The 27,951-nt window shown below is 51.8% G+C and overlaps 8 protein-coding genes across 8 annotated transcripts; 4 read left to right on the top strand and 4 right to left on the bottom strand.

Moving 5' to 3' along the window:
• Positions 1 to 426: 426 nt before the first annotated feature.
• Positions 427 to 1,641, top strand: Z520_07322 (uncharacterized protein; the record flags this gene model as incomplete). The annotated part of the gene is made up of 2 exons (XM_016777821.1): positions 427 to 1,516; positions 1,592 to 1,641. 2 exons carry the CDS (start codon positions 427 to 429, stop codon positions 1,639 to 1,641), a joined length of 1,140 nt encoding a protein of 379 aa, XP_016631331.1.
• A 213-nt stretch (positions 1,642 to 1,854) lies between these two features.
• On the bottom strand, positions 1,855 to 5,277 carry Z520_07321 (uncharacterized protein; the record flags this gene model as incomplete). The annotated part of the gene is made up of 3 exons (XM_016777820.1): positions 1,855 to 3,960; positions 4,004 to 4,676; positions 4,847 to 5,277. The coding sequence occupies 3 exons, from the start codon at positions 5,275 to 5,277 to the stop codon at positions 1,855 to 1,857; spliced, it is 3,210 nt and encodes a 1,069-aa protein (XP_016631330.1).
• A 2,172-nt stretch (positions 5,278 to 7,449) lies between these two features.
• On the bottom strand, positions 7,450 to 9,663 carry Z520_07320 (uncharacterized protein; the record flags this gene model as incomplete). Its single annotated transcript, XM_016777819.1, has 1 exon — positions 7,450 to 9,663. One exon carries the CDS (start codon positions 9,661 to 9,663, stop codon positions 7,450 to 7,452), a length of 2,214 nt encoding a protein of 737 aa, XP_016631329.1.
• Positions 9,664 to 11,456: 1,793 nt separating this feature from the next.
• Z520_07319 (uncharacterized protein) lies at positions 11,457 to 13,164 on the bottom strand (the record flags this gene model as incomplete). Its single annotated transcript, XM_016777818.1, has 4 exons — positions 11,457 to 11,699; positions 11,757 to 11,914; positions 11,968 to 12,822; positions 12,882 to 13,164. 4 exons carry the CDS (start codon positions 13,162 to 13,164, stop codon positions 11,457 to 11,459), a joined length of 1,539 nt encoding a protein of 512 aa, XP_016631328.1.
• An 875-nt stretch (positions 13,165 to 14,039) lies between these two features.
• On the top strand, positions 14,040 to 16,674 carry Z520_07318 (uncharacterized protein; the record flags this gene model as incomplete). Its single annotated transcript, XM_016777817.1, has 5 exons — positions 14,040 to 14,050; positions 14,111 to 14,762; positions 14,818 to 15,762; positions 15,828 to 15,945; positions 16,025 to 16,674. 5 exons carry the CDS (start codon positions 14,040 to 14,042, stop codon positions 16,672 to 16,674), a joined length of 2,376 nt encoding a protein of 791 aa, XP_016631327.1.
• Positions 16,675 to 17,664: 990 nt separating this feature from the next.
• On the top strand, positions 17,665 to 21,756 carry Z520_07317 (xanthine dehydrogenase; the record flags this gene model as incomplete). The annotated part of the gene is made up of 1 exon (XM_016777816.1): positions 17,665 to 21,756. The coding sequence occupies one exon, from the start codon at positions 17,665 to 17,667 to the stop codon at positions 21,754 to 21,756; it is 4,092 nt and encodes a 1,363-aa protein (XP_016631326.1).
• A 532-nt stretch (positions 21,757 to 22,288) lies between these two features.
• Positions 22,289 to 26,119, bottom strand: Z520_07316 (uncharacterized protein; the record flags this gene model as incomplete). Its single annotated transcript, XM_016777815.1, has 1 exon — positions 22,289 to 26,119. The coding sequence occupies one exon, from the start codon at positions 26,117 to 26,119 to the stop codon at positions 22,289 to 22,291; it is 3,831 nt and encodes a 1,276-aa protein (XP_016631325.1).
• A 278-nt stretch (positions 26,120 to 26,397) lies between these two features.
• Positions 26,398 to 27,660, top strand: Z520_07315 (uncharacterized protein; the record flags this gene model as incomplete). The annotated part of the gene is made up of 1 exon (XM_016777814.1): positions 26,398 to 27,660. The coding sequence occupies one exon, from the start codon at positions 26,398 to 26,400 to the stop codon at positions 27,658 to 27,660; it is 1,263 nt and encodes a 420-aa protein (XP_016631324.1).
• Between the last annotated feature and the right edge of the window lie 291 nt (positions 27,661 to 27,951).

Below are 27,951 nucleotides of genomic sequence, written 5' to 3'. Positions count from 1 at the left end.
CCTCCGCATCCCGCGACACACGTAAATGAAACATCTATCCCATATTCTAGAGTATAATTTTCTAAACATAGCGGGACAAGAAAATGAAATAAGTTTAAGCAAGTGGGCCTTCACATCTACCCTGCAATTCAGTAAGGAAAATATCTTCCCTTATATACAACGGCATGACCTGCTTGGCCCAGGAAGAGAGAGCCCTCATGGGGACAATATGGCGCCGCGGCTAGCCCCTCCTCGGTGGCTGGGAGATCTTCCCCCTGAGCTGTAACCTCACGATGAGGATCGACTGACTGTGCAGAGCGAGCAATTCTACGAGCCTCAAATTGCTGGCTCCATATACTCCGTATATATCAATTTTATATTGATAGGTCGTCAGGTACTCTGCAAAGTCTACCGGAAGCAAGTGTTCGTGCAAATTAGGGGATCAAGATGAAGGTCCAAAATGTCTTCAACACGGGCCTGCTCTCCATCCTGCCGACGTCGCTGTCCAACACGCCTCCACGCACGGCATCGAGTCTCCCCTTTGACATCAGCCCCTCAACGCCCGAGAACACGGCAAACTACACGGCCCCTATCTTCCCCATCGCGCCGTTCAACAAATACGCCCACAACCCGATCATGAGGCCCAACCCGGCCGCGAACTGGGAGTCGGCGTACCTGTACAACCCGACGGCGATTGTGCTCAACGAGACCGTCTTCCTGCTGTACCGGGCGCAGAACGCGTCCAAGACGTCCTCGATTGGACTCGCGTGGTCCTCGGACGGCGTCACTTTCACCCGCCTCAACCGCCCAGTCGTGTACGCGACCGAGCCCTGGGAGCACCTGGGCGGGACCGAAGACCCTCGCATCGTCCGCGTCAACGGCACGTTCTACATGACCTACACAGCCTACGACAGCGTGACGGCGCAACTCTGCCTAGCCACATCCACAGATCTTTTGCACTGGCAAAAATACCCGCCTCTGTTCCCCGGGGGTTACCAGGACGTGGAATACTCGGACATCGACGTCCCCGTGCCGCGCATCAACCACTCCAAATCCGGCGCCATCGTCAGCGAACCGACCGCCGATGGACTGTATCACATGTACTTTGGCGACAGCTTCTTCTACCACGCGACCTCGCGGGACCTGTTGAACTGGACGGCGCTACCCGCCGCCCAATACTTCGCCGGCCCCGTGCACCCCTGGGAGAACCGCCTGATCGAGCCCGGCCCGCCGCCCGTCAAGACGCGAGATGGGAAATGGCTGCTCATCTACAATGGCGCGACGAGTGGTCGCGTGGGTTACTCCCAGAACCAGTACTCTGTCGGGCAGATGCTCATCGACCCCTCTGGCTCGTTTCGTCCGACGTTAAATGTCAGTGATGGGGTGTACCAACCCGCTCTAAGAGATGGGCCCGTGGCGAGACTGGAGAGACCGATATTGGTGCCCGAGGCTGGGAATGAGCAAAAGGGCCAGGTGGATCGGGTGGTCTTTGCAGAGGGGCTGGTCCAGTTCAAGGGCAAGTGGTTCTTATACTTTGGTAAGTGGGACGTGGTACCTTTTTTCTCGATGACGCTATTGGGAGCAATTAATAGCCGGCTGACCGCTGTGACAGGGCAAGGGGACAGTGAATTGGGGGTTGCTATTGCTGATGTGCAGCCTTAGAGAGGCGCAGTCGGAAGACTTTTCAGAGAGCTAAGAGTCCCTGCTGTCGACATGGTACATACTTTCTTCCTCTCGAGGGTACAAGCCACAGTTTCGTGAGACCACTATGGGTATATGGGTTCATGATTCACGTTTCCCTCTATCCGCCACCACGCTTAATCGCGTCTCGATTTGTTTTCTAGGCCGAAACAGAAAGCTCTGTTCAAGTGTCTCTCACTGCCTGATCCCCTCATCCCACATTCTCAGCAAATCCCAGAAATCGGTCAAAACCATGTCGCACATTGCGCCTCTCCCTCGTTCATAAACCTCCCATATCGTCTGCGAGATAGGAAGCTCTCGGATATCATTGTCAGAAAGGCCGGCTGTCCGGAGTGCGTCGATCCCATTATTGAAAATTTTCAGGTTTATGTGACCTCGCTCTGAATCCCGCAATGCCGAACGGATCTGAACAGGGATTTGGAAAGGGTCCGGGACACGCGGCCAATAGAACCCATTGGGCGATCCTTTCCTACGCCAGTCGAGGTACAGTGTTGGTGCATCCAGGGCCACTGATATCCATGCGTTTGGCGGCGCAAATGCTACCAAGTACGGATCCTCGCTGATCGCCCCAGCCTGGTGCAGCAGATCTGGCTCCGTAAGGGGTAGCCAGTGCACAAGGTCGCATGCTTTGATGCGTACCAACATGAATGGCTTGTCATAAGTCATTGGCCGTTCATTGGAAAAAAACTCATATCCGGGGGGAGACTTTTTTCGCGAAAATAGAAGTGGAATCCAGCTGTTCAGGTCAGCTCCAGCCTTGATGCAGGCGCTGAGTAATGGCGGCAACAATTCTCGAAATACTGTTACGCACATCCATAGGACAATGACTGCCCATATCGTATACTGGTTCATCTGGTCACCTTTCATTGAATTGGGAAGCAACTTTTGATTCGGATCAGCCCCTAGTCTCAGCAAGAGACGCGTGTTTGCAATTAGGGAGGGAGGAGGTGTTACGAGGTCGCTCACGCAACTGCGAAGGAGGTCGGTCAAATAGTGTCTGTTCTCGATCAAGCCTGAGCCCCTCAAACGGTGTTCAGTGTAGGCTGGATGGCTGAAAGGAAGGAAGGCTTTTATGTAATCCAGATTTTCCGTGCCACTGAAGACTGGCCAGCTTCTTTTTATCCATTCGACCGAGAAAACCCCCAAGGACTTCAGTTTCTCGCTTATTTCCTCCAGTTGCACAAACATTGCACAGGCGATTTTGGAGTGGTTGTCCAGGTAATCTTGAAACGGATCATGGTCCAGGAAACGGAATTGTTCTGGTAAGAGGTCTGGCTCAGGAATTATCACGTGCAAAATCATCAAGACCAGAGCGGATCTATACCGTGTCATGATGATTTCGTGCTCCAGGAGGGGTTGAGCTTGGAGCAATTTCTTGCCAGACTCGGTCTCAAGGTATTCTAGGGCTGTCCGGTGCAGAAACCACACCTCCAGGTTATAGTGGCTGTTGACAATTTCAATGAGTCTTTTGACGGTGTTTGGGTATCGCATGAGATCGGTCTTCGCACAAATTTCGGAAAAGAGCTCTGCAGCATTTTCTCGATCCTCGCCCTTGTCAACCTGCTCATGTATCTCGAGAAAGCCTGCACAACGTGTGAGGACTCTTCTTCTCAATCTTTCATGATCCAGTTCTTTTCCAAAGCTTTCCAAATCCCAATTTGCCGATTTGCCCAGATAAAAGTTTTGTAACCTTTCGTCACAGGCGATTGTCAGTTCGACCAATGAGCAACCGGGATCATGTCGGACATATTGTAGGTACGCTGCAGCCTCTCTTGCGTAGTGGGGGTGGTCGAGTTCCATTCGCTTCCACATGTGTTCGTAGAGTTCAAAAATCCCATGTGACATTTGCTCCAGGCGTTCCTGTAAAGTCTGCCAGTCATCGTCCTTCCGAATGCCTCGAACGAGTGATTCGACAGTCAGGCGGACCCATAGGAAAACTCCTTCCGCCTTCTTCACAACCATTTCAATTAATCTGGACATCTCTTTAGGCGCTGTAGTTGCTAGACATTGGTGATCCTCCGTCAATAGATCTTTTACCAGCTTGTCCTTGACGTACACCGTGATGTCCGACTCTGTGAGATCCTGAAGCCTCAATTTTTGGGAGGACCTATACAACGATTCAAGACTGGTAGATGGTCGACTTGATATGCATATTTTTGTCTGCTGGTGATCTCGAAAAACTCCAATGATACCTCTTATGGCATCAAACTGGTCCTCTAACCCTTGAAATTCGTCCAGACCATCGAGGAAGAGACAAATCGGGTTTGCGCACAGCTTGCACTAGCGACTGAAGAATAGGTCGTAGTTGCTTTAGGGCCCAGACAGTAGGCATGGGTGGTGACATCTTCTGGAGTAAATTCGACCAGATTTGAATTGAGGTGGCAGCATCCATTTTATTGAGAATTTGCCAGATTATAGAACGCAGAAGTCCGAGTTCAGTCTTCTGGAGGTCCACCCCTGCTTCCCAGAAAAAGAAAGTAATGATAAGGGGACGGACATCGGTAAATTTTCGTTCGAATGCTGTTCGAGTACGGGCATCCTGGACCAGAAAATTCATTAGAGTACTCTTTCCACTGCCAGCTTTACCCAGAACCCAATATAGAGGATCATCATCTTGCGTCCACGCGAGAAAGTCATTCCATGGCCTTTCGATATGCGAGGTGCTGTCGAAGATCCATTCGAAGGTCTCCGCGTGTGCGTCTGCAATGGTATCCTGTCGGTGGTTCAGCTCTTGAAAGTACAAGTTTTCCATGAAGCTCTCATATTTTGCCTGTATTTGCCGATTGTCTGCGAAATCGTCGAGCTTTCTGTCAATGTGAAGCCGCGTGACGTTATGCTCTAGCGATGTATGAGCTTTGACCTCTTCGGCAGCTGTTTTAATGAGGCTCTTTATGCTCGTATTACCATCGTTGATCCCTGCATAGATTTTCTGTTGCCAGTCGTCGAGCTTGGTCAGGACATCTGTCTGCTGCGATGCTAGAGTGCCCAGGTTCTGACTAAGAAAAGCCATCAGTAGACGCCAACGAGCGACCGCTGTGGGTCTTGATCAGAGTTTTTCTGCTCCGTGAGAACAAGGATTCGACTATCATATGAATTTCCCAGTGGACACGAGGCACTCCAATGATAGTAGCCTCAGAGCACAGTTGGCAGCTCGTGGGAGACATACCTTAGATGGACGAGGTTCGTGGAATCCAACGCCCTGGCATAATTGTCAAGCTTGCGTTTCAATTCTTCAATACGGTCAGATTTCCAGTTGGCTCTGACGGCTTTTCTCAAGGTAGAGAATCGACCAGATCCCGGTTCAAGTTTGATCTTTTCGAGCTCTTTTCCGAGTTCCTCTGCTGACTCGATGCAATTTTTTGTCAACTCAGTAAAATCAACGCCGCTCGGTAGAAGCGGAAATGCTGGCGCATTAGACAGTGAGTCCTGCAGAGACTTGTTGCAAGTCACCAGGTGTTGGGTACTGTGTCGTAGCTCGTCTGCCCTTGCTGTCGTGCCACGTTCGCGGAATTGAGTATAGATATCGAAAGCTTTCCACGAAGCATCAACAACTTGAATGACGTTGCATGCCAGCCCAAATGCGGCCAACGCTTCCATCATCCAGGACTTGAACGTTCTGGGCTGGAAGGAGGGTGAGTTGATGCTCAACAATACTCTCAGCCTTACTCGAAAAGGTGAGAGGAAAATTTTCGGTAGCAGTAACGCAGAAAGCCAATGACTCGAGGCCTGATGGGCGAGATTGCCCCTGACGTAAGAAGGAAAGAAGTCGACAAGACAGAGAATCCTCAATGATGGAAAAGAGACAGGAAGAGAGATGGAGTGGTCAAGTTGCGGGCTGAGGTTCAGATGAGGGACTTGCCACGTCGACAGCCACCCGCATCCTGCATCCTGGTTCAGCCTGCACCACGTCCACGTGCCGATTGGCGACTTTGGGGAAGACCGCATCTGCCTTAAGATGGCTGTGGGAATTTTGTACACCCATTGGACGGAGATCTTTTAGCCTGTCTATGGTAAAGGAGAAGCCGAGAACTAGTAATTTGCGTCTCCAGTGCCAGACAGAGTGTATTTATACTTTGCCAACAACACCTTCAAGGAAAAAAGGCTGCCAGCTTCAGCCTCGTCTGACAACTCAAGGCTCCGGGTAGATTACCAGCGTCAATCGAGTGCAGAAATCCATGATCTTATCCCAATAGGGGGGCACAGCCTTAGACACATGCCAGTTGCCGGTATGCCTTTGTCCTTGCCTCCTGGAAGGGAACAAACAACTACACAGGGAGAAGTCCAAGATTGTCGGGCTGAATCCTGATATTTCGGTAACTATCCAAGGCTGTTCTCTACCTACATGACCAAACTTTCTCATCCCGCCTTTCCGTAGCTCTCTGGCAGAACAGAGGCACGTAAATCAAGAACAACCCAGGCAACGGAGGACCCAGCCCACGGCTTTTCTTTTTTTCTTTTTTTTCTTTTTGGGGTTGAGGAAAGAGGGACTCGGAGCAAAGCTCACAAGCCCGCCCCCTCCACCACAGACCTCTGCATACCGGCGAAATCGGATGCTGCATGCTGGAATCCGATCCACCAGAGGTATATGGAGGAGGGGGCCTTCTCCAAAGCGACATCGTAGGCGAGCTGACCTCCAGCACATCTCGACTGGATGATTGGCTCTTGGAAGACATGCATTGTGAGCCCAATCATGAGTTGATGTACAGTCGAGTCTGCTGGAAGCAGCATGCCGGATCTCGCTTCGAAGGCGAACTCATTCGTGTTGAAGCCAGGCCATCTTATCCTGCAATCTCACCAAAGTCACTGCTTTCGACTTTCTCCGAAGATCAGTGAAGAGACAATGGCTGCGGTTGAAACCCGAAGTTTCTGAGACGGCAAGAGGAAAAGGCTGGACGGCAACAACAAATGAGGGCCTCAACATCCAAGCACACATCAACAGCAATCCATGAGATATCCCTCGAGACCATAGCTCAACAACAAAAGACGCCCGGGTTGGAAGAGCCTACACAACAGCATCCAAAAAGGATGAGGGGGCTCTAAAACCAACGTGTATCCGAACGTCCCATGCAAGACCTGCTTCGTCCTCGAGATACCACTTGTGAATCCCCCTTCAGATGAGAGAGACCAAGGGTATATAGATCGAAAGGACTTATAATTCCACTCCATCACGCGACTCCGGCTGCGATAAATTGGCACAGTGTCTCGACGCAACACCGAAAGCCTTGCTTAACACCTTGTCACAGAGTAACACGGCGCGACAGCCACTGTAGGGTTCTAGGGCTATCGGAAGGTCGGTGGAGAAGAGAGCAGGGTGTCTCTCAACCAGAGGAAGAGAGAACCACGCTGCACCACCGGAGAAGGGGCAGGGAAGGAACTCGAGTCCCTCAGTGCTGACCTTGAGGAAATCATCTTCGTTGTGGCCTGAAAGAAAAAGCCCGGGCTTTTTTCCTTTCGTTTGGGCGTTGTTCCCGGGCGGTTGTTAAGCCGCAACAAAGAAGATGTCCTCCACAAAGCATGTCATCATTCAACATCACACACGCAATACCAATGCCACCCGTTTGTTCTCGTTTATCACTGATGTCTTCAATCGGAATTCCATCCTTCCTCCACAAATGTTCCGTTGCTCTCCGCTGTATGGCAACTCTAGAAAGGTTTGCCAGCTAAAATCTGGCATGAATAGTTTGACGTGCTCAAAATGCTGACGCACATATCTCGTTGTGTTTGGGCGTTTACGATCCGAACAATGCAAAAACTCAATTCAATGTCATCTCATTCCCCATTCCAGATATCTCGGCGTTTGCTGTCGATCTGGAGCTGCTGCGACTCTTGGTATACTCGACGTCCAGCAAACCCTAGCTTTGCATCTTGATAGTCCTCTTCAAGCGCTTCACACTTTTCGGGCGGCGAATACTTCGGTGCGGGTGACATTGGCCGGAAGCTATTGACGTTGGCCAATGGGATATCCGTGAATCCAGCATATTGTCCTTGATTGTCAGAGCAAAAGTCACTGCTCATGGCGTCGCTCGAAGGGAATGCTGGCGCACCGCCTTCGCCGCGGACCTTTTCGCGCTTGGCCCAAAGCATCAATGCTCGGATGATGCCCATGAGCACGACGGAGACCCAGATGAGCAGGATGACGGTTGAAATGAGCGCTTCCGTCCGTATGGTATTTGCCAGCTCATCAACAAATCTTGCGACAGCCTCGGAAATCTTATCACTTGTGGTATCTCCAGGGCTCGCGAGAAAGGAGTCAGAAGGATTGCTGGAGTCGGCCAGACTGGCTGCGGCACCTAGGCTGAAGGTATCATTCGGAAGGAGGGGAAAATTGATGTGCGCGTTATCCTGAACCCAGGTAAGGCCATTCTCGATGCCCTGGATCTTGAGCAGTACAAGGCAGTCGAGGACTTCCATAATCGGGTCGTACAATATTGTCCCACCGAATGTGGCGTTAAGAACCTTCGTCGTTTCGTCCACAAATGCGTTAAGCGTGTCGTTGATCGCAGTCGTGGACGTATTCACCCAGCCCAGCATGTTTTGATTGATGTCCTTGCTTGTGGCGGCAATGGCTGCGTTGGTGCCAATGGCCCATTGTTCCGATGCGTTGTTGAGCTGCGCAACCACCTTGTCAGAAAAGGCACCGACTTGATTCGTGAGGTCCGGGACTTCCTTTTCCAGGGCACGCAGTAGAATAGCTTGACAAGCACAGGAGAACAGGCCTGCTATGGCGAGAGCGAGTACAAATAGTGCAGCGTCAGAGGTAGCGTATGCAACGACCCAACGGATGAGGTCCTTTTTGCGCTGGGACTGGAATGGGTTGGATAGCTTGATTCCAGCTGCCGACGTGTAAGGCCGGCTGACCAGGTAGACTACATCCAAAGGATCGCGAGCGTCGGAATTGACCAATTGGCTACGCTGTTGCATCTTCTGCCATCGCTTGATTTCGCGCCACGCCATTGGGAGCATGGCGAGGATTGCCAGGGTGAGCAGCACGCCGATGAAGATCCTGCGTGCGAGAGCAGCGATGTCGACCAGCCCGTTGAAGAAGTCATTGATCCCGTCGTTGTCACTGCAGAAAGTGAGTTGCTCTTTCTCCGGGACCGGAAACAAGGATCGATTGAATGTATAGTTGCCCACATACTCGTTCATGAGCTGCTTGACTTCTTCGAAGGGGAGGCGAATGACATTTTCGGTGAAATTCTTGACCTGAGCGAAAGTGGGGATAGAATTGTTGAGTTTCTGCAGGTCGGCGTCAAGATTGGCTGGTAGTTTGAGGTTCTTCAACGAATTCATTTCGGAAGTAAGATTGAGAGGCGCGGGTTGGTCAACGGTTTGGCCAAAGGCGATGAAGCTCTCGAGTTTGCCAATGAAACTGTTGTAGGCATCCTCAAATGTACTGACAGCGCCCGACAAGTCGTTCCCGAGATTTTGCGTAAGGTTGTTGAGACCATTTTGTGCAGAGTCAAGGGCTCCAATGACGGAATGCAAACTGCCGCTGACAGCAAAAGTGATCAGGCAGAGGTAGGTATTGGTCATCATGCCGATCACGAAGACGACAATCTCTTCCACTGCCGTGACACTCATGGTGGTCATCTGAATCAGGCCATTGACCGACTTCTCGATGCCGGTAGCTGCCACCTCATTCACGCCTTGAGACATGTAGTGAGGCATCGAAGCCATGGCGGAACCCATGGATTCGACGTCGGAACAGGCAGACAGTGCTTCGCGTCTTGCAGAGCCCAAATCGTTGTTGATTCCAGAGATTGCGATAAGGGTGCGAGCCAGAACAAGTAGGAGGAGAATGGTCCATCGATTGAGCCATATCTGTGATAATCGAGCCCGGAGGCCAAGGTAGGGTGTGATGGACGGTGCAGTGTGTGGTAGCGACCGAGGTGGGCCTTGGTTGGAGTAGTAGTCTCGTATCTCATGGCTGCCGGCAGGCATGGATGGAGGAGCGCCAGCCGCGAGGGCCGACGGGGCAGACATGGTGTAGAAATCGACAGGAAATTATCTAATATTCGAGTTCAAGTAAGTATCTTGATTGCTTTGATGGTCGTGTCGATGTGAGGAAGAAAATGGTATCGCAGGATGAGAGAAAGAAACAGATTCGGCCAGGAGGGTGGTGGTACAAGTGACAAGGCAGTCCAATCAACAAAGGCAGTCTTCAAGACTCGGGCAGTGAGAATGCTATTTATGACAAACAAAGGAGATTCGTGACATTCAAAACAGCAAAGGCAGTCAACAAAGCGAGGAAAGTGAATGGGCGATTATAGACAAAGGGTAGTGAAAGAATGGGGGGATGATAAGAACAATAAGGATCAATAACAATATGGCGAGCAGGATTCTGCCGGTACTTACCGCGTTTCCCATCGACCTCGACCCCATGTTGCAGGCGCACCACCGACATGTTACAAGAGGCTCTTCTGAAGATTTCAGACAAAGATTGAGGTTGTTTCAAAAGAGTTGCCGCATGTGGTGGTGCAGGAATATCGGCTGGTGGTGATGTTTCCAGACCCAAAATTGGCGCGTAGTCCAGAAATAGCGCCACCAGGCTGAAGAAGCGCCCACCAACCATCTCATCCGTGCTGCTTCCACGTCCGACACGCGCTCGCACGAGGAAGTTGGAGATTGAAACAAGATCGCACGGGAACTGAGATGGCACAGTGGATTCGTCTTCAGATTGCCTCGCCATCTCCCCAGCTGCCACCAAAACCCCATTCCAGCACCACAAGTACCCGTCGCGGTCGTGACGTAGCTCAGGAACACTAATTGCCGCCGAGGACGTGATCAGTTGTAACCAGACGGACACATTGCGGCGCTGGAGGAGGAGGTGGTGGTGCGAGACTGGGAAGGGAGACACCAACGAAGCAATCCGATATTCCCAAATGGTGCCTACCAGGAGGAAAGCAAGCGACGGCGAGGTGAGGCACGAAGCAGGGTTTTTAAAGGATCGACCAAGATTCGGAGGAAATCAGCCACGGGATCGGCGACTTGTTTTTCCTGTGGCGCTCGAAGGGTGGGGCAGGAGTGACCATGATGTCATTCCCTTGTTCTAGCCCAAGGAAGCTTTACTACTTCAGTCCTAGTGCCTCTCGCCATGCTCCTCATCCTTCCCTTACCAGCCACGCGACGAGGCTGTCCAGTGTCCACACATAGCCGAGTACAGCTGCATGTACGAGGGAAAAGTTGCACCTACAGTGTTCACACAGTACCTAGAAGTCGAATGTCGCGCGCCAGGGGATGCAAATCCCCATATGGTACTTGAAGCTATGTTGATCAACACTGCGAAGTGGCGAATGTCACTAGCACACCCACGTCGTTCCCCCTAGTATGGGTGGTTCGTTCATCATCTCGTCTTGCTCGTCGCCTCAAGGAGAGCGAGGTCCAAGACAGCCTCAGCTCTGCCGAAGACTTTTCAGCCCCACTGCAGCTGGCGCAGAGGCCTGTCAATAGCGGGCACGTGGAGCTTAGTCGAGACCCAAGTGCAAATAACGGTCAGGTACGAGAAGAAGGCGTGTCACACCAGCGAGCGACGTGTGTAAGTGTACAGCGATATCATGCGAGACCAGATCTTGCAAGGTCGACATTGGCTCCGAGGCAGGTGGGTCACAAGCATGTGCGAAAATTGGCCGAGGCAGCGTGGCAAGCACTCATCCAGACGTCGAAGAGGCGAAAGCATGGTCGTAAGCATAGTCGTCGAGGAGTTTAGAGGTCATCCAGCAAGGGCGTCGAAATTCCATAGTCACGAGCCAGGTCACGGTTGGTCCACTCAACGCGCCTTATCGTTGCTCACCTTGACCTTGGCCACCTTGTTGTTGGGCCGCCATGGCTGCATACCACATCTGGAGGTAGTTCTGATAGCCACCGTATGCGGCATATGGGTCTGCTGCCCCGGCAGCTGGGGGCGGTGCAACGCCCTGGGGAACGCTGACGGCAGCGGGAGGATATGTGGGCTGTTGTCCTGGGTACCTGTCCGCATAGTCGTCGCGACTATCATGCTCCCGAGCTTGTGTTCGAGCACGCTGAAACAAGTTAGCAAAAAATGCATCATCAAAAGTCACCCCACAGTGACCACTCACCACAACGTCAACCTTCTCCATAATGGCACGTTTAGCAGCGTCGATGGCGTGCCGGCTGCCAATGAGACCAATTTCGCGTTCAATATCTCGCCCGGCAGCAGGCGAGACGTTGATCTTGCACCCTGTTTGATTCTGCATATCACGAATAGACTCACCCCCTGCGAGGAGGATTAGCAAGATGCACACGTCGAATGGATGACTTGAAACATACCTTTGCCAATAATCATGCCCACAGCCTCTCCGGGCACGACGATGCTGTCATTAACCTTGCCATGCGAGTCCTCCCGCTCACGGTGAAGGTCTTTGATGCTGATACCTTTTTGATCACTCTCCACAATCTCCAGTATCAAATCTCGCGCGTATTGTTGAGCCGACGCACTGCCGATCAGATTAACAGGTCGCATGCCATTCACACTCTTGTTCTCTCCGACGATATTGACATGGCACCCGCTTCGATCTTGCAAGTCTCGAATAGTTTCTCCGCCTCGGCCAATAATCAAGCCCACTGTTCGGTCAGGGACCATCATCTGAAGACTGTCACCCTCTTTGGTACTCGTGACCTTGGCTTGGCTGGTGCGCGACTTGTCCTGGCCCCTCTTTACCACCTCGTTGTCGTCGATGATCCTAAAAATCTCGGCTTTGGCAGCTGTCCTTGCGGCTCGACTGCCTGATATCCTGCAATGTCGTTGAGGACCCGGAACTTCGGGCCCATCCATAAACTGAACGCGGGCGCCCGTGGTATTTTCAACTCTGCGTAGGTTTTCTCCAGAGCGTCCAATGATGAGCCCAACCACACCTTTGTCAAGGGGCAGAATTTCTGAATCGCCTTCGCCCCCTCGGTCAAGACCAGGTGATCGATCATCCCGATATCGCCCTGGAGAATAACGCCCACCTCTTGGAGAAAATGAGCGTTCTTTGTTGTATCCTCGATCATTCCCGCGTCGTTCGTCCCTGTAAGGATTGTATGCATCGCGATAGCCGTCGCGGCGTGGCGGGGATCGAGAGGGTGACCTTGAGCGCCGGTACGCTCTGCTTCCAGTACGAAGATCAGGTGGATTAATAGGTGCTATACAGCATCAGTCGATAAGCGCCCCAAAATCGTCAACGAGCCCCCCGTACGTCTACCTGGATCATAAGAAAGGCCTTTTTCGGCAGCTATGCCCCGAGCTTTGGCAACGGCGTCGGCAATGCTGACAGAGCCCGAGCTGACTGGTTTGATGTTCGCCAAGTCAACGCTACCCGAGTGTATGGGCTGAGGTAGCCCGTAGGGTGGTGCGCTGCCTGGAGGACTGGCGTATTGAGGCGGAGGGTAAGGAGCACCGGGAACAGGTGGAGGGGGAGCGGCTTGCGGCGTGCTCCCTTGCCTTTGTGCCGCCAAAGCAGCAAGAATGTTGCTGAGGTCTGCCATCGGCTGTGAAAGCGTAAATAAGTGCAACAGAAAGTCGGTCGCAACAGCCAGGAAGAGGCACAGAGAAGACCACGTAGTCAAATAAGCAAATGCAACCGATATCAATTAGGTGGGTAGTGGTGCTGCGAGTTCCAGGTCAGAAAAACCCAGGCGTTGAAGCCACATTCGACGCAAAGTGGGGCAGCCGAGTTGATTGAATATCACGTGAATGAGCTAACCACAAATAGATTAGATCGTATCTGCTCCAGACTAGGTGACTAGTTCGACCAGGCGAGCATCCCTTTTCCAACATCCTTCGTCCAGCATCTTGCGATCCACCACAGTATCTACGTATGCTAACAAGTACCTTAGGTACCTACTTATAGAGCCTGTCATTCCCAGTGGACTCATTGTTTCTAGGCATACGTGTATGCTCGTGCACTATGCTCTTCCCAATGTCCCCAGAATGGCCCTTGGCCCGGTTGACCCAGCAGTGTCCCAACGCTTGTGACAGAAACAAAGACAATTCCTGTTCCCATGGACCGTGGAAACACGCATATCATGGTAAAGGACGGGCCATTGTGCCAAATGATCCAGAAATACCTACATCAGGTGCAATCTCACCAGCTTGATCCTAGTTAACGCCATAAGGCTTAGACAGATACCCTGACCTTTGATAACCTGTGATGTTGTTGCCAGTATAGTGATGTGTCTGGTGAAGGCTCTATGGCACGTGCCCATTTTTATACCGGTACTCTTTCAAAGATGCGCTAGTCTTTTTTCCTACAGCCCAAATGTGATGTTTCTTCGTCACAGATCGACCTTGCATCTCCTCGCAATCAGGCTCTGAAACAACATCTCGCGAAGAAGTCCACGTCCGCTCTCTCTCTGCAGCAATGTCAACAGCGTAAGTGAAACCCTTCGAGTCATCGCGGGATGCCTACTGATGAGCCCTTACCTCCGGCAGATCAGCCAACCAGTCCCGAGCGTACATTTCCCACACTTCTTCGTCTCTGAAGGACTCAAGAGTCTTGTGGCCCTCCAATGGGCGTCTCGTCCACTCGATCGGCATGCAGAATGGGGAGTTGGTAGTCGTGACTCACGCTCTGGGCGCTTCTTATGAAGGTAGAGAGGTCGAGGAAGTCCTTGCTGGCTTTTGCCAAAGAATATTCCTTTTGTTCCAGGTCGATACCAGAGCCCTGGGGATCGCAGGGGTCATCGCCGAACAGCTTTTCAAAAGCATCGACGACAACGGCTCTTTTTCCCGAGAGACAATGCCCCTGGGCATCCAGGGAGTCCAAGAATTGAATTGGACAACCCAGAATGAAGAGCTGGTCGCTCTCCAACAACAGTATCAGAGAAGGGTGCAAGATGAAGGCAAACCGTTAAAGCCTTTTTCAATGACAGATTCGAACGGGAACGAGCTGCTCTTTGCTGGGCTGGGGGAGGAGACATTGGTTATTGTCGACAAGGCAATGCTCGCGGTAGGTATCGTCAGATACCGCGTGCACTTCTTTGACGTGGGCCTGGGACGGCCAAAGAACTCGTGGCAATTGTTTGTGAAAATCAACCATCAAGATTTCCTGCGCTCGTGGTTTCGATCAAGCCTTGCTCCAGTTGTGAGTGTCGACAGTCTTTTTTGTGATGCGAAGCTTTCAGGCTGACTCTCTACAGCAAGATATGGCTGTAGCTGTCATGACGGCGATGCGAATCTTCTCGGATGCTCGTCGTTTGATCAATGAACCTGGCAGGCGAACAGAGGCAGTCGTTCTGGTGGAAACCATTAGGCGGGGCCAGTTTTACATGAATTCGACTGTCGTCGATGAAGGAACTGCCGCAGCCCCTGAAACGCTCGCCCCTAGTGATGGCGACGTCTCGGCGAAAGATTCCCATTCACAACCAGACCCTTCTCTGTCTCCGTCTTCGTCTTCGTCTTCGCCATCATCTAATTCTTCCTCCCCTCCAACCACAATGGGCGAACCATCGATTTCAGACCCCGCCGGAACTGTGCAGGCAACTTCCACAAAGAAACGAAAGAAGAGGCCGACCAGAAAAAACAGGCAGAAAAAACAAGATAGCCAGTGCGAAACGCCGTCAAATGAGGGTACCGAGTCTTCAAGAGACAAGAGTTTGCAAGACATTGTGAGCGGGACAGCGGATATTACAATCTCCGAGCCACCCGCAATACCAACATCAGCGTCTGCTCCAACTGAATCCGCTGTCCAGCCTGATGGAGGTAGTTCCGAGAAGGGCACGAGCGCAGCAGCACCGCCGACGACGGCGGAGGTGAAGCAGAAGGATAATGACGGGAACCCCAGTAAGACTCGTACAGCCGGGGGCCGGGATCAAGACCTGGATGACACTGCTTCTCGACATTCGAGTGATTCTGACCGGACGATAATTCAAGCAGATTTTTCGACCAAAGATGTCGCCGTCAGCCCTTCCAGCAAAGGTCAGCAAGGCAACGAAGTGGTGGTGGGAGGAGGAGGAGTTGGTGGTGGTGGTGCTGTGGTTGCGGATAGCAAGGAAGATTCGGAGAACAAGGCAGACGAGAATACCAAGACGACTTCAGGAACTCAGAGCACCGCGTCGGATGACGGAGATTCGGAGCCTAGCGAGGTATGCTCTCTGTCCTTTGCGTCCTTTCTGACCCTTTTGGCTAGTCACTGACCAAGTTCTTGCAGCATGTCAAGCCCGTTGATCAAGAGCCGCGCCATCCTTCTGCTGGATTCAAATTCGATGGCTTTGATCCGCGTCTGAGGTGTTTGAAACCGGACTGCCGAAACATGACAAGCTGCTGGGGTAAGTCCTCGTTGCGGTCTGACGCAGCACAAGTGAACCGCATCCATAGAAAGCCTGCTAACATTGTCACTCAAATTAGATTGCGCCGTGATGATCTGCCCTGCCTGTGGCACTGACAGCTTCACCCGCTACTGCAGAAAGCAGCACCTGTACGACGACATTCAACGCCACTGGGCAGTGGAATGTGGGAGGAACAAGATCAACGGACCAATCGATCGAGACACAATTCGCCCCAGACAAATTCCCAAGCGACCCTACATATTTGGCCAGTACCATGACATTGTCGAGCGCCACAGACAGGCGGTGTACCGCGCCATGGAAGACGCCGACTACTTCATTTTCAACGACGTCAAGATGCTTGACAGCGGCATCGTACACCCAACACAAGAGCAATGGAACTCGGTGCGCGGAACTGGTGAGGCGGTATTCCAAATCGTCTTCCCGGATGATATGACGCCGCATTCCGACAGGCAGATTTTCAACTACCACATTCAACGCATCCTGTCGCTAGGCAAGCCGTTGGCTGAGGAGAGCTGTGTGAGGGCGTTGGAGATGATTCGTTCGGCGCTGGTCATGACGGGGAGTTGGACGGTGGAGATATTGTCCTACCTGTGCATGCAATTGCCAGGTGAATGGGGCAACTTCAAGATACCAGAGCGCTTTTACAATGTCATTGAGGTAAACGCGATGTGGCAAATGCATCGCGCACTGCCTATGGCGGACCGCTGAAGGCTGGGGGCGGACGATGCTTTCCTGAGAGCAGGAGGAGTACGTGATGCATTTTCCACATCGCGTTCATCTTTGAGAGTTGTACGATAGAACCTTGAGCTGTATTGAATAGGGGCCAGAGGGCCAGACATTGGATAGGCGAGTGCCCACCCCAGAGGGGCATTGGGACAAAATATTAAGCATGGAGATTGGTGGCCGTCAAATCCAGCATTGTACGAGTCTGTTTGCTTCTTGTCGCCCTCCTCCGAGCCACCATGCGTCTCCCCCATCAGTATCCAGGGTGCCATCTCTTGTTCAAGCTAGTCAATCTCACAGACTTTTTCACCAATTTGGGCATCATGTTGTGGGGTGCGTGCTCTCTCGCTTAGATGGATCAGCTAGAGGCAAAGGAGTCGGCGGGCATTCTGGTGTCATGGACCTGCAGTCTTGCAGTCATCTTAACTGCGACGGGTTTCGGGAGAGGCCAAAAAGGTGGCGTGCCGCTGCTATCGGAGGTCGCCGCTCGCACATCGACGGGTGGGTGACTGGAGAAAGGACTCCAAAGAGGGGTGAACGGCCTATTCGTCCACAGGCAAACAGTTGCATATCATGGGTAATATTATCGACCAACGTCAGCGGTCTGGATGAGATTGGTGAGATCTCATCTGGGTGCAATTGTGTGCCTTCTGATTCGCGCGTTCTCGCCCATCGCGTCCCATTTCCCTATCATTGCAATGGAACAAGGTTGCTTCTGCTCTCTGATTAAGAGCTTCTGGCAATTGCCGATAAGGATATAGTAGTCTGGAACGAGTCTCGTCTGTCTTCTCAGCTTTATTTCTTCGTTGGACTGACTCCGTGCGACCTTGATCCTGTCTGTCGCATTCCTCTGACGGTTCCCTTTCCCTCCAAGCCAGATAAAAAAAGCCAGGCTTGGGATGCTAACTTGACAGGACTCCTACTTTCTTTTCCTTTGCTCTTCTCACTCTACACCGCCCGCTGCGCATATTCGAGATGGCACCTGGCGTCCTCGAGCCAGCAGCGACTGCTGAAAAGGTGGTTTCGCTCGCTGCCCTCACCGAAAGCTACGATGACACCCTCCGCTTCTACCTCAACGGCACAAAGGTCGAGCTGGACTCAGTGGATCCAGAAATCACATTACTTGAATATTTAAGAGGCATTGGCTTGACAGGAACAAAATTGGGCTGTGCAGAAGGTGGTTGCGGTGCCTGCACCGTCGTCGTCTCGCAGTTGAACCCCACCACAAACAAGATATACCATGCTTCGGTCAATGCATGTCTGGCTCCGCTGGCCAGCGTGGACGGCAAACATGTCATCACAATCGAGGGAATCGGTAGTTCAAAAAATCCACACCCTGCCCAACAACGGATTGCCATGGCTAGTGGAAGCCAGTGCGGTTTCTGCACGCCTGGAATAGTCATGAGCTTGTATGCTTTGCTCAGGAATCACGGCCCAGAGCCGTCCGAACTGGAAGTCGAGGAGAATTTTGACGGCAATCTATGTCGATGCACGGGTTATAGGCCCATCCTGGACGCTGCTCAGAGCTTCAACAAGGTGTGTGGCAAGTCGACTGCAAACGGCGGCTCTGGGTGTTGCATGGAGAACGGCGGCTCATGCAATGGCGCCCCAAATGGTGAGACAAATGGTGCGGATGCAACCGTCGAGAAGAAGTTCACGCCTCCATCTTTTATCCATTATGACAAGTCCACGGAATTAATATACCCTCCAGCACTGAAGAAGCATGAGTTCAAACCGTTGGCTTTTGGCAACAAGAGGAAGAAATGGTATAGACCTGTGACCCTCCAACAGCTGCTTGAGATCAAGAATGCCCATCCGGGCGCCAAGTTGATTGGTGGCAGCACCGAGACCCAGATTGAGATCAAGTTCAAAGCCGCGCAGTATTCGGCGTCCGTTTATGTGGGGGACATTGCAGAACTGCGACAGTATTCTTTCCACGACGATTATCTAGAGATTGGAGGCAATGTTGCCTTGACGGATTTGGAGAACATCTGCGACGAAGCCGTTAGACACTATGGATCCACCAAGGGTCAAGCATTCAAAGCCATCAAGAAAGCCATCAGGTATTTTGCGGGCCGTCAAATCCGGAATGTTGGCACTCCCGCGGGGAATCTAGCGACAGCTTCACCTATCTCTGATCTCAACCCAGTTTTTGTTGCAACAAACTCGACTCTGATTGCCAAATCTCTCACTAAGACAACCGAAATTCCTATGGCGAGCTTTTTTAAGAGCTACAGAGTGACTGCGTTACCAGGAGACGCTGTCATTGCGGCAATGAGGATCCCGCTCACCGCGGAGAAAGGAGAGTATGTCAGGACCTACAAGCAATCGAAGAGGAAAGACGATGATATCGCCATAGTCAATGCTTGTTTGCGAGTCGCCTTGGACGACGACTACAAAGTAAAAAATGCCAACCTGGTGTACGGAGGCATGGCTCCTATCACCATCGAGGCCAAGCAGGCTTCTGAGTACATTGTGGGCAAGACTTTTACAGACCCTCAGACGCTGGAAGGAGTGATGAACGCGTTGGAACATGACTTTAACCTTCCGTTTGGTGTACCAGGAGGCATGGCTTGGTACCGCAAATCATTGGCTCTGGGATTCTTCTACCGCTTCTACCAGGACGTCCTCCTCAACATCGAAAAAGCTAGCAAAGAAGCGGACAAAGAAGCAATCGAAGAGATTGAAAGGGAAATTTCTCGAGGCGAGAAGGATCATGATGCATCCGTTGCTTACTCACAGAAAATCCTCGGAAAAGAGCACCCTCACATGGCCGCATTGAAACAATGCACTGGCGAAGCCCAGTACACAGACGATATTCCAGTACAGATGAACGAGCTTATTGGCTGCTTAGTTTTGTCGACAAAAGCACATGCGAAGTTGATCAGCGTTGACCCCAATCCGGCTCTCCAGCTTCCAGGCGTCGTCGCCTGGGTTGACAGGCATGACTTCGTCGATCCAAAGGCGAACTGGTGGGGGGCTCCTGTTTGCGACGAGGTCTACTTTGCCGAAGATGAAGTCTTCACGGCTGGTCAGCCTATCGGAATGATCCTGGCGAACACTTCTCAGCAAGCTGCTGCCGGTGCACGGGCCGTGCTAGTACAGTACGAGGAGCTGCCGGCTATCTACACCATCGAAGAGGCGATAGAGAAGCAAAGCTTCTACGAGCACTACAGATATATCCGCAGAGGTGATGTTGAGAAGGCGTTCACAGAATGTGACTACGTTTTCGAAGGCACGTCGAGAATGGGTGGCCAGGAGCATTTCTACCTAGAGACCCAGGCGTCTTTGGCAATTCCCAAACCAGAAGACGGCGAAATGGAAATTTGGAGCAGTACCCAGAACCCCGCCGAAACACAGGCGTATATTGCAAAGGCCCTAGGCGTACAATCAAACAAAATTGTCTCCAAGGTCAAACGTCTTGGTGGTGGATTTGGCGGCAAAGAGACTCGATCTGTTCAGCTATCCACCATTTGCGCCGTTGCAGCCAACAAGGTCAAGCGACCGGTTAGATGCATGCTCAATAGGGACGAGGATATCATGACCTCCGGACAGAGGCATCCTTTCCTAGGCATTTGGAAGGTTGGAGTCAACAAGGATGGTAAAATCCAGGCTCTCAAAGCCAACGTCTTCAACAATGCTGGGTGGTCCCAAGATCTGTCCGCAGCAGTCGTTGATCGAGCACTATCGCATATTGACGGTTGCTACAACATCCCCAATGTGGATGTGGACGGGCGCCTCTGCAAGACAAATACTGTCTCTAATAGTGCTTTCCGTGGCTTTGGTGGCCCTCAAGGCATGTTTATTGCTGAGTCGTACATGGAGGAAATTGCAGACCATCTGAAAATCCCCGTTGACAAGTTCCGAGAAATCAATTTCTACAAAGACGGCGAAGAGACGCACTTCAACCAAGCGCTGGAGGATTGGCATGTGCCCTTGATGTACAAGCAGATCAAAGAGTCTGCCGACTACGAGGCGCGCCGCAAAGCGGTCGATGAATTCAACGCCACGCACAAATGGCAAAAGAAGGGATTGGCGATCATTCCGACGAAGTTCGGCATCTCATTCACTGCCCTCTTCCTCAACCAAGCCGGTGCTCTCGTTCACATCTACCATGATGGTTCCGTCCTCGTTGCCCACGGAGGTACCGAGATGGGCCAGGGACTGCACACCAAAATCTGCATGATCGTGGCCGAAGCTCTTCAGGTACCTCTTACGGACGTGCACATCTCAGAGACGGCAACCAACACTGTTGCCAACTCTTCGAGCACAGCGGCATCAGCGTCATCAGATCTGAATGGCTACGCAGCGTACAATGCGTGCATGCAGATCAACGAGCGCCTCGCCCCGTATCGCGAAAAGCTCGGCCCCAATGCCACGATGAAACAGCTGGCTCACGCTGCGTACTTTGATCGTGTCAACCTCTCCGCGCAGGGGTTCTACAAGACGCCCGAGATCGGATATATATGGGGACCGAATCCTTCTGACCCAAGCAAGGAGAACACGGGTAAGATGTTCTTCTACTTCACGCAGGGTGTCACCGCCAGTGAAGTTCTTATCGATACCTTGACCGGTGACTGGACCTGCCTGCGGTCAGACATCAAGATGGACGTCGGGCGAAGCATCAACCCGGCAATCGACTACGGGCAAATCGAAGGCGCTTACGTCCAAGGCCAAGGCCTCTTCACCACCGAGGAATCTCTCTGGCACAGGGCGAGTGGGCAGATCTTCACCCGCGGTCCCGGGGCGTACAAAATCCCAGGATTCAGAGATATCCCCCAGACCATGAACGTCTCCCTGCTGAAGGACGTGGAATGGAAAAACCTCCGCACGATCCAGCGCTCCCGGGGCGTCGGCGAACCGCCTCTGTTCATGGGAAGTGCGGTCTTCTTCGCGATCAGGGACGCCCTCAAGGCCGCTAGGAAACAGTACGGCGAGGAAAGCGTGCTGAGCTTGAGAAGCCCTGCGACGCCCGAGAGGATCCGGATTTCGTGTGCGGATCCCATCCTGAAGAGGTGCCTGGTCGAGCCGAGAGAGGGCGAGAAGAGTTTCTTCGTCTCGATTTGAGTGGACTAATAATCCTGGTAGGCAGTTACAGGATTTGATGAGGACTAACGAGGATAAGGTTGTAGGGTTATATGTGGTTAGTAAGTAGGATTCGGGCCTGGGAAAGGAGCTTCATATGCTATGCTCATGGTCGCGTACGCAGACAAGAGTCGGTAAATGTCTACCTCTATATCCAGGCTGGATGCAAGACGAACAGATCACAAATGTCTCTCACTGTGTCAGAATATCTTTATGGTAGATAGCTCTCATTCATTCGTCCATTCATGATCAAACACGCCTGAGCAATTCCTGTATACATCTCCTTCTTTGTTTGTCTAGCTCATATACACATGATATCCCAAGCACCCGAAATGGTTGCACAACGCCTCCTCGCAGTTTTCATACAGCCCGCCGTCCGCCGTGGCAGCACCTTCTGTTTAATCACACAAGGGCTCCCTCCCGACCTCTGGCCCTGGTATCTCTTTCATGTGTCGTGTCCAATCAATCTGAGATGTTGTTTCCAACAGGCTAGGCTAGCACAGGGCCAGGAGTTTCAAGGTGCAGCGAAGTCGCCGTCGTCACCAGAAGCAGATGGTGGCTGTATTTCCACCATGATGCGTACGCTCTTCTTTGGCTTTTCTCTGTGCTGCTGCTGCTGCGGCCCAGTGCCAAATATCGAGGTATGAGGACCTTCTTCTAATGCCGGCAGTGAAAGGCCTGGCGCAGTCTCGAATGACGACGAGGGGACCACCGTATTCGGCCCTGAAGCCGCCAGCACCACCATCTTGCCATTTTCTTTAGTCTTTCCTTTGCCCCTATCAAGCTTTTTCTTCTTCCGTGGACGCTCGTCCTCCAGACCCAGGATCAGGTCACTGTCCTCTGTATCGTGCATGCTGGCTGGGCCGCCGTCATATCTCGCAAACAGTGGGACAGGCTTGTCGAGCCTCCCTCCTCTCATCTGGGCCTTCTCATCGTCTGCAATCTTCAAAAAGCCTTCGCCTCGGATAATGCCGTTCATCATTCCATCGTCCAGGAGAGATTTCTCCGCCTTGACCAGCTCAGCATTACTCATTTGTCGGCGTCGCTTGAGGATTTTCTCCTCCAAAGTGCCTTTCAGAACAAGTGTCTCGACATAGACAGGCCGTGTTTGGCCGATTCGATGCGCACGCTTGATGGCTTGCGACTCGACGTCGGGATGCCAAATGGGGGACACAATGAAGATACGGCTGGCGGCAGCCACGTGGAGGCCGAGAGAGGCTTGTTTGAGATCCATGAGGAGAACACGGAATACTTCGGAGTGGTTGAAAGTGGCGAGGTATGCTGCGCGACGTGTCACCGAGAGTGTGTTTGCGTATATGAGGAACTTGACGGACAACAGCTCCAAAGCCTCAGCAATCCAGAACGCGATGTTGTTCGAGTCGTAGAAGATGATAATCTTCTCCGTTGACTGTAGTGTCAGGATACGTGAGCAGAGGTAGTTGAGCTTCGCAGATGTAAAGCCCACGATGCGCGATTGGGCTAAGGGCTTTGGGAGAACTGCGTTGTTTGTCGAGAAAAGTCGCTTTCTTGCGGAACGGAAAAGTTCAGGAGCAACATCCTTTGTCGAAGAGCGGATAGGAGATGGGGTGGCTGATTGATTTTTGACCTTGGGTTCCTCTGTCGTCCCCGCTGTTGGAGGCTTCTTTCCGTTCGAGCTCGAGCGAACTTTATCTCTGGCTTTTTGGTCTTCCGTGGCTCTTTCACGAGCTGCGTGCATGGCTCGAAGTCCTGCCCCAATGAGTCCCATCCAGGTATACCCGAGCTGTAGATTGCTCAGCACATGTTGTTGGACCTCTCGAGCTTGAACTGTTCCGAGGAGGAGAGGGTTTGAATGCTCGCCGTCTAACGCCCAGACTTTCGCAGCCTCGTCCGGAAAGTCTTCGATATAGACGCCCATTTCGTGGTAGAACGAGAAAGCACACCAACCAGAGTCACTCAAGGCTCGTTCACCGTTCAAGATTGCCTCGCTTAAAAGCGCTCCGTCTTCGTCAGATATCAGGTCAAGGTGTTCGTCCAGGTATTTGTTACTGACTTTCAAGGTTTCGGTCACCTCATGCTCAGTAAATCCGACCCAGTGAAAGCTGGATCGGCGGAGATTGACGATCAGTTCATCGAGGGATTTGCGGTTTCTGGGATGAAACATGTAATCCTCGTCCCTCCTTTCTGAAGTCACTGCATTGGAGGTAAGAACTAGCCTGAAAAGGTTCATGCTGAGCTTATCGTAGTAACTGGGCTCCAGATAGACTGTCTTGTTGTGTAAGGGAGGAAGGCAGAGATCGACATCTATATCCTCAATTCGATGGCGGATGATGAGTGACTGCAGTATCGCTCGTAAGGCTGGTGCGAAACGACGCCTGCCAGAGGCATCGAAAGGAGAGAGATATCTTTTCCAGTCGGCATAGTCAGCGCCTTTCTGGTTCGCCCAGGGTTGCACTTTGAGAAATCTGACAACGATGGCGCGTAGCCGTTCCATATCTTTGAGCTCTTCGGTCGCAGTGTCCTTGGCTTTTCTCCGTTCCAAGGCTGTCTCGATGGAGTGTTTACGCAAAGTCTCCGTGTCCTCGTTCGTTTCGTCAAGCGCGAGATTGACCTCAACACCGTGAAGTGAGTGAGATGGTGTGCCAGAGACAACCCAACGGCGTTCAATGGACATCTTGTCCAACATCGCCATTGCATGTGTTCGATAACTCGAGCCTGCGAAGCCATGTCCCTCGTCGCAAATGACGCGCAGCCATCGAAGTTCGGTTAGTTGGGACCGGAATTTCTCTTGTCCCTTGAACCGTCTACCTTGGTTCAGATCATCGTCCCTGTATTCTTGCTCAAAGCGAGCTTTAGTGATCAAAACAATGTCGTGCTTCATCAATTCCCTCCAATGAGGTATGTCTTTTGTCGTAGAGTCCAAGACCAATACATCAAGGGCATCGGCTTCCGTATGCTTGTCTATCTCATGTTGCCATTGGATGAGAAGATTGGGCGGAACAATCAGCAGCGTTGTACTTGCGAGGCGCAAGACTCGAAAATCTTCCCGTTTCTTGCCTCTTCGGTCCGGCGTTGTGGGATGAAAGATGGGCTCAGCGTACTCGCCATCGTATCTCGCCAAAGCTTCTGTGCATCTATCGAAATGATATCCTGTCTTTGTGAGATTTGAAAAATGAGGTTTCCACGGCACACAGGTCTGTTTGATTTTTTTGGCGGCTAAGTCAAGCAAGCTTGGTGTTCGTTCGTTTAGTTCCCTGGTGATGGCATTGACTCTGCCCTCTGGGATCCCAGGATAATGTCCTCTGGTTGCTAGGATCAGAGCAATACATATCAAGGTCTTGCCGTAGCCCATGGTTTCTGCGAGGATACCACCACGACATTCACTGTAGAGATGAGGGTGACGGAGAAGGACGCTTCCATTGACATCGAGATAGAACTTTGTGCCATTGAGATCTCTGAAACTCTGCTTTCGTGGATCGAGAGACTTAGAAGGATTTACTTCCCTTTGCAGCATGGCGGCCACGGACCGCATTTGATAGGGGTATAATGAAGTTTGCAGACCGTCAATGTTGTTTGCAGCAATACCATGTATTGACCTTTGATTGTGTAGACAAGATCCTGCATCGTCAAGGGAGGTTTGGGGCGAGGATAAAGTATTAAAGATGTAAAAAAGAGATTCCTCCTGAAAGTCGTCTGGTTGCTTGTAAGATTGCAAAGGCGACGTCGGGTCGTAGTTGCCATTCCAGGCTTCACGAGAAATGTCAACGAAGTCGATGAGGAAAGTCAGAACCTTCCTAAGATCCTTGATCGAGCCTCGAGTGCTCCGGTTGACATCTTCTGGTAGTGCATATATTCTTAACGAGGCACAATCAGGTTGTCTGACGTGCTGGAGCAGAGACGTTTTGATCCATAGCCGCTTCTTGCCCAATGTCAGTAGAGCATGAGGGTAAGTAGCTTCTCCAGCAGATCCAACCATTCGCCAACCATCATTAAGTGCATTTTCTGCGTTTCGGACAAGGCGAATAGACCCAAGTGCGATGTAATCTTCTATGAAGGGTGTTGACTCTGAGCGAAAACGATCGGGGTTTTGGCATGCGGAATGTGCAGCTGGGGCGCCAGACAGAGATGCATCCAAGCCATTTTCAGAGGGCTGAGTGCTGCCAGATTGACTTTGGACAGAAGATGATGTATGACTGGGTAAGCGTAGCATGAGATTCGACTCGAGAGGATGAAGTGCACGTGAAGAGCAACTATCGGTGCTTGAAGAGCCGACAAAGAACTGCTCTGTATCGAAGAGTTGGTCTTCATCGACCTCAACTCCATCACCACCTCGACTGTAATGAGAAGATGGATATGACTTAGACATAATATTGATGGTGGAACACAAGACTTGCGGAGGAATTGATGAAGAGCGAATGGTATCTGGATGGAAATAAAGGGTCGAGTGAAGAGGGTTTATATTTCCGTCTGACAAGGATCTAGCAGAGTTGTTTGCCCTCCTGCATATTAAAGACACTGTCAGACGGTGAAGTTTCTGGGAAGGCTGGCGAGCTGGATAAGGTATCGCACTGCAGCCTAATCAGGGGCCCCCAGCCCAATTGGCACCTGCGATATATATATGTAGTGATATATATACGTAGTATCATGGCAAGGCTGCATCTTCGGGTCATCCTCTATCTACGAAATATGCAAGACAGGTTCGACCCAAAGGTAGCCATCAGCTCCCTTCTGACTATTGAAGGCAGCTCACGATATGCCTCTCATACCTCACCTCCCACTTCCACAACAGAGTTCATGTCCTCGAATTTGATCATTTCGAAGGTGGAATGGCCAGGATGGATGGAAAACACAAGAACCAACCAACCCATCAAGCCCGACGAAATAAAACGCGAACCTCCTCCTGACCATCTCAAACCATTCGCCGAGGGTGACCGGAAAAAGGGCAGCCGGTCGCTCCAAGTGGCTGACAAATCCAATGTCGGCTTTTATACACGACCCTCCTCATCTCTTTCCCGGGCATTTATTGCAGCAGAGTTCTGCGTGCTCGAAGATATCACCTTGTCACATAAAGCCTTCTTTGTCTTCCACAACACACCTAAGCCTCGCCATCAGTTGATGCCCTTCGCTCCCACACGCCAATACCTCTTTAAAATGACAAACTATACTGTTAACGTGACCAGCGATATCGTATGTCCATGGTGCTACATAGGGCATACGCGTCTGTCTCGTGCCATTGCCGAACACAAAAAGACATATCCAGATGATACCTTTCACCTGAAATACTTTCCATTTTACCTTAATCCACCACCACAGCTGACCACGGGTAGCGGTCCGCCGCCGCCGCCTTTTCCGGCACCATCGCGCCCAAGGCGTGAGATGTATGCCGCAAAATTTGGGCCTGAGCGTGCGAAGCAGATTGAAGCCATGATGACTCAGACCTCCCGTGGCGAGGGTCTCAACTTCAAGTTCGGCGGTATGACGGGACCCTCGAGGAACGGACACAGACTTGTCCACTGGGCGCAGGGTAAAGGGGGCGAGGATTCCCAGAACAAGGTCATGTTGGGTCTTTGGAGACGCTATTTCGAGGAGGAAGTCGATATCACCACGCTCGAAACCCTGGTGGACGTCGGATTGGAGGCCGGACTGGGCACCAAGGAGGAAATCACCGAGTACCTGACCTCTGGCAGGGATGGGGAATTGGTCGACAAGGAAGCAGAGGAGGCCCATATGAAGGGCATCTCGGGTGTGCCGTTCTACGAGATCAATGACATGTGGGAGGTGTCGGGGGCGCAAGATCCCCTGGCCTTCAGGAAACTGTTCGCGAGGTGGAAGGAGTTGGAGGCTAAGGGACAAGTGCCCGTCGGTGATGCGGGTGCAAAGACTGCGAATGGGAATGGCTGCTTGTAAGGAAGGAAGATGACTTTGAGGAGCGAGAGATCAATCTATGATAGAGGGATTTATCTCTGCCAGCAACGTGGAGTGTGCACACGTCGCTGTCGCCAATAAAGCATCACAACAACCCGGCGCGTCTCAGATCAACGACAGGCAGGACCCCGACCAAATTCGCGGGCAATTATTCAAAGGAGGTGAATATATCTCTTTCCCTGGTTTAGCCAAAGTGCCGCACTCTTTTACAGACGTGATCTAGCTGTATAGTACAATACTGTCCAACACTTGCTTTTCCTTGTCTTTTGACAA

This window comes from Fonsecaea multimorphosa (assembly GCF_000836435.1).
Source record: "Fonsecaea multimorphosa CBS 102226 unplaced genomic scaffold supercont1.14, whole genome shotgun sequence".
NCBI classification, from domain to species: Eukaryota; Fungi; Ascomycota; class Eurotiomycetes; order Chaetothyriales; family Herpotrichiellaceae; genus Fonsecaea; species Fonsecaea multimorphosa.
Note: the sequence above shows the minus strand (reverse complement) of the source record. Positions and strands in the feature narration are given on the sequence as shown.